The 9,979-nt window shown below is 46.0% G+C and overlaps 1 protein-coding gene across 1 annotated transcript in view; it reads left to right on the forward strand.

The window, feature by feature from the left end:
* Positions 1-9,979, forward strand: part of WBSCR17 (Williams-Beuren syndrome chromosome region 17) — a 648,608-nt gene that overhangs the window by 575,743 nt on the left and 62,886 nt on the right. Inside the window, exon 8 of the mRNA XM_006859716.1 lies at positions 5,179-5,316. Within this exon, the coding sequence (XP_006859778.1) occupies positions 5,179-5,316 (138 nt within the window). The remainder of the gene's footprint in view (positions 1-5,178; positions 5,317-9,979) is intronic.

Consider the following 9,979-nt stretch of genomic DNA (forward strand, 5'->3'; position numbering starts at 1 on the left):
GCACTGGACTGCAAGGTCGTTTGAACCACAGATCGGAGTTCAAGCTCACCAGCCGCTCCTTGGAAACCCTATACAGGGTCGCTATGGGTTGGCACTGACTGGATGGCATTTAACAACGTGTGTGTGTGTGTGTGTGTGTGTGTGTGTGTGTGTGTAGCTCTGGTAGCGTAGTGGTTACAAATCGGGTGGCGAACCACAAGGTCAGCAGTTCGAAACTACCAGCTGCTCCATGGGAGAAAGATGAGGCTTTCTGTTCCTGTAAAGATTTACAGCCTCGGAAACCCTGTTCAGGGTCGCTATGAGTCGGAACCAACTCGACGGCGCATAACAGCAATATATGTGTGTGTGTATATGTGTGGATTGTGTGTGTGTGTGTATATATATGTATATATATGAATGACAGGGCATTAAAAAGTTTGTGGGAAAATTCCATTATCCTTCAATTCCATTATTCCATGTTCCATGAACATTTTGAAGCTCCTTCAAAAATCTGTGTGTATGTATAAGAAAGTTTTTCACAAACCTTTGAAGCTGCCTTATGTACACACACACACACACACACACATACACACACACCTTTGTCTTCAGGGACTGGCTCTCACCACTGTGGGGTTGTGAGGGACTGGCAAGTTTGAATTCCGTAGCTCAGGTGGCAGACTGGAGACTCCCACAGGCTCTCGTCCCAAGGCCCATAGAGCAGGTGATGGGGAGAGAGCTGTCATAATCTCCATTTATGATCTGGAGGCTGACCACACCCTACGGAAAACCTGCTATGGACAGACGGACTGCTGGCCCTGGACGCCTTCCATGCTAGAAGGTGTTTACTTTGCATTCCATTATGGAACCTGGGACTCAGCTAGTATTTGGCCACATCACTGGGGATTCTAGTTTAACCAGGTGGACATGTGCAGAATCACGACTGCACTTGCCTCAGCCTCAGCCCTCTGAATTCTCGACGCCCCCGTGCCCCTTTGAGGTACGGGTTGGCACAGTGGGAATCTCTCAGTCCGTTTGCCTTGATGAGCAGCCTTGGTGTCTGGATTGCACGATACTAATCCAGTACAGCTGCTTCTGGGCATCCACTGGACTCAGAAGGTTCTTGCCCCACATGTTGGCACCAGATCCCATCCGCTGCTCCCGCTGTGCGCCTGGCTATGCCCCCTGTGTGCTGAATGTTTACATGCTCTTCAGCATGCCCTCCTGCTCTGCTTGGAATACAGCCCAGAATAGGACCCATGTCCTCCAGCCACATGCTGCGGAGGTTTGAATCCCTGCTCGACTGCTTAGTAACTTTGAGATCTTGAGCAAACCCATTCCTCTTAGCTTCCTCAGCTATAAGATGGGAATCAGAACCACTCCTGCTCCGTAGGTCCCTGTGAGAGCTCAGTGCATTTCACACACAGGACATGCTCCGAGCAGTGCCTGACCGGGGATACTTGCTTGGTACCACTGGCAAGTGTAGTTAGTCACACAGGGTGATCTGCTCCCCCACCACAACTGGGGCATTCTCCTCAGCCTCCCTAGGTGTCCCTAAGGCATGCTGAGTGAGTGAGCAGGTTGATTCTCACTGAGAGTTGGCAGTCGCTTTGTTTGAAGCCCAGAACCGCAGAATTGCACTGAATTGTAGGCACTGAATGTACACAAGCTTTAGGGATCATGAGGCTACGTACAGGTCAACATTCAGTATCACTGTCGTTGGAGGTTTTTGGAATACCTTTTTCAGTAACTGAAAATTTCCTATGACCATGAAGCACTTTGTCGTTGTTAACTCTACATGCTTGTACAGTCGGATGCATCTACTGACACCATGGCTGCAACAATAGAACCAAACTTGGAAGTGTTTTGATCTGTTACACATACGGCTGATGTGAGTCAGCCAACTTGACAGCACCTAACAATGTTGTTGTTGTTGTTAAGTGCCATCGAGTCGGGTCCGACCCATAGCGACCCTGTACAGGGTTTCCGAGGGTGTAAATCTTTACGGGAGTAGAAAGCCTCATCTTTCTCCTGCGGAGCGGCTGGTAGTTTCGAACCGCTGACCTTAAGGTTCGCAGCCCGATTCGTAACCACTACGCTACCAGAGCTCCTGCACCTAACAATAGGCGCATTATTATTATTATTTTAATTATTATTTGTTAAAGAGCCCTAGTGGCAAGCAAGGAGCATTGGTGGTGCTATAGAATAAGCACTGGACTGTTAACCACAAGATCAGCAGTTCAAACCCACCAGCTGCTCCAACGGAGAAAAATGAGGTTTTCTGCTCCCATAAAGATTCACAGCTTTGGAAACCCTACGCGGGGTCGCAGTGACTCAGAATGGACTGGGGGTGGTAGGTTTAATGGGAAGCCTGGGTTAAGCCATCGATTAAGCACTCAACTGGTAGGCCAAAAGGTTGGGGGTTCAAACCCACCCCGTGGCTACAGGAGATAAAAGACTTGGCAGTCTGCTCCCATAAGGGTGATTGGTGAGAACATACTGAGGGGAAGTTCTAAGGCCCTTGTGAGTCAGACTTACTGTTACTAATAAATCTTACCAATGGTGTTGTTATTAGGTGCCTTTCAAGGCAGTTCTGACTTCTGGTGACAGTTTCCAAGGAATGGCTGGTGAGTGTGAGCTGCCACCTGGTGGTTCAAACTGACCTTGCAGTCCACTGATTTATTCCCCAACACCACACCAGGACTCCTCAAATCTGTGTTGTTGTTATTAAGTTGTTAAGTGCTGTTGAGTTGGTTCCGACTCATAGCGACCCTGTATAGGGTTTCTAAGGAGTGGCTGGTGAGCTTGAACCACCGATCTTGCAGATCAAACCGACTTAGCAGTTCAGCACATTGACCCACAGCGCCACACCAGGACTCCCTAACAAATGCTTACTGAAAGCTTACTATATCCCAGTGAGTTCTATTTGCATTTTCTCATTTTACGCCTCATAACCACCTTATGACATGCAAACTGTCTACCTCAGTCTCTTCATCTGTAAAACAAAGATGGGAATACTATCTTCTGCATAAGGGTGCTGTGAAGATGAAAAATGTTGTTGTTGTTATGTGCTGTGGGGTCAGATCCGAGATTCACAGCGACCCTAGGTAGGGTTTCTGAGGCTGTAAATCTTTATGGGAACAGAAAGCCTCATCTTTCTCTCAGGGAACAGCTGGTAGTTTCCAACTGCTGACCGGGAGATTAGCAGCCTGATTTGTAACCAGTAAGCTCCCAGAGCTCCTGAAGATGAAAAATACTAGGGCTCAATCAATGTTAGCTTGTTGAGAAACCTACAAGATGTTTGTTCTACAGATGAGGAAAACCAACATCAGGAGGTTACGTGAACTGCTTAAAGACCTACTGCTAGTCCGTGGCAGGGCAGAGATAGATCTCCTAATTCACCCACCCCCTTACCCCAGCAGAATAGGTCTTATTATCCCTCCTAAGGAAGATGGTGGGACTTAGATTCCCCAATTCCAACTGGTCTTTTCTCCAATACTGCAGACATCTGTCTGGTACTCACTGTCAGTGGTACCCAAACATTTTTATCAATCACATGACACATATTAAAGACAAAGCCTTCAAATTGCTTCTTGAATTTGCCTCTGTATGTTAATATTTGGCATCTTAAAAGCGTTTTCCATTTGACAGCCCAGACCTTAATGAAAAGTTTTGAGAACTGTTCTTCAAAACGCTGCCTGACTGTGGAGAGCACGTCTTGTGTCTCTATGAATCCAGGGCCATCTTGAGGCTGAGTCTGCGGACTCGTATTTCAAATACTTCATTTTCCCTAGTCATCACCCAGCAGCCCATTACAGGTCTGTGTCTGTAAAAGCAGAGTGAATTATTCATTAGAACATCATTACAAGCTTTGCAATAGAAAATTATTTTCCCTTCAGTATATAATGAACTTCACAAAGCACCAACAAAGGGAAAAATTACACATGAATAGGAAAGGGAGGCAGTAGGTGGTGATACGCACCTATTTTCTTGTCTTAATCAAATAATCCCTCTCATAATTGGTTCGGGTAGTTACTGAGCAAACGGGGAGAAATGTCACACTGAGCAGAGGTCAGCATCTCAGGTCCTCAAGGGACCCTTTCAACAGTGATGACAGGACAGCCACTGCTGTCTGGGAGCTCTGGGGGTGGCAGGGTGGGGGACATTCTTGTAACTTCAGTAAGGAAGCAGGATTCTCCGGTTGGGGTCTCGATGTTTCAAGTTGGCTCTCGTCAGTTGCTATGGTGTTGGCTCTAACTCGTGACCAGTGTGCCACGGAATGAAACACTGCCCAGTCCTCACAGTCTTCAGGATATTCATGTCCAGTGTAGTGGTCACTGTGTGTTTTAACCACCTTCTATCCTAAGGGGCTCATTTTCCACCATCACCACATGGAAGCCTATTGAGTTGTGATCCATAGGGGGTTTTCATGAGCTGATTTTCAGTAGTAGGTCTCCAGGCCTTTCTTCCTAGTCTGTCTTAATCTGTAAACTGCTGAGAATTGCCCAAACCTAGAGGGTTCATCTTCCAGCATCATACGGGAACATTGTGATCTCTAGGGTCTTCATGAACTAATTCTTAGAAGTCAATCTCCAGGACTTTCTTCTTAGTCTGAAAACTCGGTTGAAAATTGCTCACTCTGGGCGACCGTGCTGGTATTTGAAATTCTGGTGGTATAACTTCCAGGGCCCAAAGGTGGACATGGCGGATAGGGTTTAATTAAAATTACTTAGTTGTAAACTCCCAATTAATGTCCAGAGAGGTTAACAGCTTGCCTCTGGCCTTACAGTGGATGAGCCAGATCTGAAAGAAATTCATATTCTTGACTCTCAAAGTTACAAGTTTTTGAATACTCATTTTTCTGCACTTGTTTGTCATGCACCCAAACTGGATAGAGAAGAGAGACTGAAAATACCTGAACATAGGCACTCAAGCAGTGGAGAACACTGAGTATCCCTTCCAGCTCAGTGTCCACCATGGATGGCCCTGCTGGTATTTGAAATACTAGTAGCATAGCGTCTAGCATCACAGACACATTTGAGCGCCCGCAGGACGACACACTGACACACGGGGGGTAGAGACAAAGCAAGCATGTTTCCTTAAACTCTTCCTGCATGGAGGTCCCTGAAGATGACTGAACCTGCGTCTTCTGCCTAGTCCCCCACAATCACTGATGCCCATGGCTTCTCTTTCTGCTTCCAGAATCCAGGAATTGACATTGGTGATGTCTCTGAAAGAAGAGCGTTAAGGAAGAGCTTAAAGTGTAAGAATTTCCAGTGGTACCTGGACCACGTTTACCCAGAAATGAGAAGATACAACAATACCATGGCATACGGGGAGGTAAGTAAGACCACGCATGCTTGTAGAATTGGGGGGTGGGGTGGGGCGCTGTTCATTCCGTGTGCTGTGAATTGCCTTGCTGGGGACTAAGCAAGTCCATTCATTCGTATATTCATACATCAGAGGGGTTTGTGTGGGGGTAACAGAGGGCAGGAGAGCCCTACACTTTATGAGGGGTGGGGAGGGTCATGGCAGAGACAGGTGACAGCCTAGTGCAACTGGGGAACACAGTGGGATTGGGGTTCTGTTTAGAACATTGTGACTTTGTGACTCTCTGGGACATGGCACGTGAAGGCCTGGAACATTAAGTTGGGTCTATAGTTTGAGCCCTAAGGAGCTCTGGTAGCGTAGTGGTTATGAATCGGGCTGGCCACTTGCAATGTCAGCAGTTGGAAACTACCAGCTGTTCCACGGGAGAAAGATGAGGCTTTTTGCTCCTGTAAAGATTTACAGCCTCGGAAACCCTGTACAGGGTCACTATGGGTCAGAACCAACTCCACGGCACATACAACAACAACATAGTTTGAGCCCTAGTGCCTAGTGAGCCAAAAGGTCGGTGGTTCGAACCCACACCAGATGCCCTCAGGAGAAAGGTATCCCAGAAGCCCTATGGGGCAATTCTGTTATACAACTTTCTTCCTTCCTTCCTTTTTTTTTTTTTTTTTTTTATTATTGTCAATTATGTGATAGTTTTCATGGGAAAACATTAGGTTTACATTCATTCATTCGTACTTTCTATAGGTTGGACTCAGTGATGTAAGTGTGTGGGTTATATGTTTTGATTCCAGGAGAGGCCTCTGGGTATTCGTTTCTCAGTGCTAGGATTTAGAGCCACAGTCTAGCAAAGAAAGCACAGACTTGCTCCCCTCAGATTTTCTGTAATTAGAAAGAATCCTCTATTTCAACATTAAAGCAGATTGATTACAAATACTCTAAATAGCGGGGAGCTTTGGTAGTGTAGTGGTTACGAATTGGGCTGCTAACTTCAAGGTGAGTATTTTGAAACTGCTCTGTGGGAGAAAGATGAGGCGTTCTTCTCCCTAACGATTTACAGCCTCGGAAACCCTGTACAGGGTTGCTATGAGTTGGAACCGACTCCACAGCACATAACCACCACCACCCACCTCTATAAATAATTAATAGTAATAGTAGCCTTGAAAATAATAGTAGTCCTGGATATTTACGGACTGCTTTCTGTGTATTCCCAGTGACGTTTTTCGGGTTGTTGTTACCCAGTGGGGTATCACCCTCCCTCCCTCCATGGACCTTTTCCCAGACCAGACAGAATCCCAAGGTTCATCACCAATTTTAATCATAGAATATATATGACAAGTTATTGTTTAAATGTAGTAGTTCTGGTGTTGGAGGAGGACATTGAAAGTATCTTGGGCTGCCAAAAGAACCAACAGATTTGTGTTTGGAAGAAATGCAGCCAGAGTGCTCCTTAGAAGCCAGGATGGCCAAATTTTGTCTCTCATATTTCGGACATATTGTCAGGAGGGACCAGTCGCTGGAGAAAAGGATATCATGTTTGGTAAGGCGGAAGGTCAGAGAAAAATAGGAAGACACCCAGTGAGATTGATTGGCCAAGTGGCAGCATCAGTGGGCTCAATTGTGGCCACAGTTGTAAGGTTGGCCCAGGACCAGGCAGTGTTTCATTCAGTTGTACATACGGTCTCTATGAGTCGGTACCTATTCGATGGCACTTAACAACAACAACAGAACTGTTTTGTAACCTCTAATGTAGTAACTGGGGTCCTGGTGTGGCACTGTATGATAAGGATGGAGCTGCTAACTTTAAAGTTGGTGGTTCAAACCCACCAGCCAATCCTCAGAAACCATATACAGGGTAATCATGAGATAGAACCTACTCAGTAGCGCCTAACAACAACTATATGGTGTGGCACCGCAGGCTAATGTACTGGACCACAAAGTCGGCACTTTAAACTCACCAGCCGCTCCTCGGAAACCCAATACAGGGTCGCTATAGGTCAGACCAGACTCAGTGGCACTTAAGAATATACACACACACGTATATAAATATACATACGGAGTTCTTGTAGTGGTTACAAGTCAGGCAGTTTGAAACTACCAGTGGTTCCTGTTGGTGCTAAGTTGAATTCCAACATGTAACCACTGTATAGGACAGCGTGGACCTGCCCCACAGAGTTACCAAGGGTTTTACAGAAGTGGACTGCCACATCGTTCTCCTTGAATATACATGTGGGGGAGTGGTCTCAAAAATTTATGTGGAAAAATGGAACTGAAAGATCATAGAACTATTCCACAAACGTCTGGAAGCCCCCTCATATGCATATAAAACTGTTGTCCTCCTGTTCATTCTGGTTCCTGGTGCCCCTTCATGTGTCAGAGTACAACTGTGTTCCACAGGATTTTCCATGGCTCATATTTTTGGAAGCAGATAACCAGCTCTTTTTTCCAAAATGCCTCTAGGTAGACTCGAACCTCCAACCTTTCTGTTAGCAGCTGAGCATTTCACCCATTCTACCACCCAGGGATTCCATATATATTGTTGTTGTTAGGTGTCATCGAGTCGGTACCAACTCATAGCGACATTATGCACAGCAGAACGTAACACTGCCCGATCCTGGGCCAACCTCACTACTGTTGCCACGCTTGAGCCCATCGATGCTGCCACTTGGCCAGTCCATCTCACTGGGGGTCTCGCTCTTTTTCTCTGACCCTCCACTTTACCAAACATAATATCCTTCTCCAGTGACTGGTCCCTCCTGATAATATGTCTGAAGTATGAAAGACAAAGTTTGGCCATCTTGGCCTCCAAAGAGCGCTCTGGCTGCACTTCTTCCAACACAGATCTGTTTGTTCTTTTGGCAGCCCATGGCACTTTCAATATTCTCCTCCAACACCATAACTCAAAAGCATCAATTTTTCTATGGTCTTCCTTATTCACTGTACAGCTTTCACATGCATATGAGGTTATTGAAAATACCATGGCTTGGGTCAGGCACACATTAGTCCTCAAGCTAACATCTTTGCTCTTCAACATTTTTTTTTTTTAAGTGTTTTATTGTGAATTATGTGATAGTTTTCATGGGAGAACATTAGCTTTACATTCATCCTATCATATATCATTTCATTGCTATGGTTATAATCCCCTCCATGCATCATCAGCCAACCAAAGGGTATACCCTACAAGCCTGCCCCCACCCCAACCCCCGGTCGGCAGCACACAGCCCCTCTCCCTCTCTGGGTCTTTCCACTTCATCATCTCTGCCGCCATCTCTGGCGTCACTGCTTCTCTGGGTAGGGTCCCGCTTTCCGCACTTTTCCCTTGATGGTCCCAGGGACCTCCGGTCCTAGTCTGCAAAGCCAATCACTCCCCTCCTTATGCTACAAAACATCTACCTTTACATTTCCAACCCTCACAATCACTCCTGATAACAATTATTCACTATTGTACAACAGGAGACCTATCTGCATCTCCTTTCATCAGCCCCTCCCAGACAGGTTGGATACTATTCAGTGGAGAGTCTACCTTCCTCCACACCCTCTGGATCTAGGTTCCCTCTTGAAAGGTTGTAAGGCAGTCATTTCTTGCCCCTGCCCATTTTGGGTAGCCAATGTCCAAATTGCCCATCCCGGTCTACTCTGTGTATGGAGGGTGTGGGAATGATCCTTGCTATAAAGATTTGTTCCCTCTTTTGAGCTATTGCATCCATAGGTGTAGGTCAAGTTCATCAAATTGTATCAAATTATTCCTTTTTTCCTCTTCTTTCTTCCTCTAGTTTGAGTTTTGATCTTCCAGTCATTGAAGCCAGGTTAAGTGGGTATTATCTGTAAGTGTGGGTGTACTTGTGCATATGTCCTTTCTTCTTATCAGCTGGACGCTTCACTTTCCACTCTAGTCCTCTGTGGCTATGTCACTGACTCTGGGCCCAGGAGTCCACAGGTCTTGCCAAACTGCTGGCTAACCAGGTCTCCACCCGGGTTCACAGGAGTCTATTCTATTGAACATTGTAGGGCTTAGCTCACAGCTTCATTGCAGTTTTTCCCTCACCTCCCCTTATTAGTGACTAATGTGGTCACGAGTCAGAGTGCATGTCTGCTCATGTATTCCCATTGAGTCTTAGTCTTGGAAGGAGGTTTGTCCTGAGGGGACCTGACCATTTTCCTTACTGTCTCCTGGGCGAGCAACTTGCTTGTTTTTGTAGTAATCGGTTGAACCTCTGTTATTGTTTTTTCCTGTCAGTCTTTCTTTCAAGAAGTATTTTCTGTTCTAGTCACTCCAGGCTGGTCTGCTTGTCCTTTCAAGTGGAATTTTCCCACCTCAGAAGATTCTGGATGGAGTTCAGGGTTCTACCTATGGTCTTATATAATGCTGAGGTTCTGCAGAAAGCCTCCTTCACTGGGCACGTTGTAGCCCCATTTTAGGTATTCCAATCAGTTATAGGCAGAAGACGGACTTTCAAACTTTCTATGGTGATATTTCTGGCTCTTTCTTTCCCTCCCCCTCAAGTGTCCATTTTATGCCAAGGAAACCAAGATTCAAAAGACAGCCAAGCCTCTTAACATTATTTCCCCCCTTTTTTCCCCATTCCAACCATGTCTCAATCCCTGTATCCCAGAGCCCTGTTGTTCCAACGTTGTGCATACATCATTATTTACCTCTGTCCCACTTAGA

This window comes from Chrysochloris asiatica, unplaced genomic scaffold, assembly GCF_000296735.1.
Source record: "Chrysochloris asiatica unplaced genomic scaffold, ChrAsi1.0 scaffold00034, whole genome shotgun sequence".
Taxonomy (NCBI): domain Eukaryota; kingdom Metazoa; phylum Chordata; class Mammalia; order Afrosoricida; family Chrysochloridae; genus Chrysochloris; species Chrysochloris asiatica.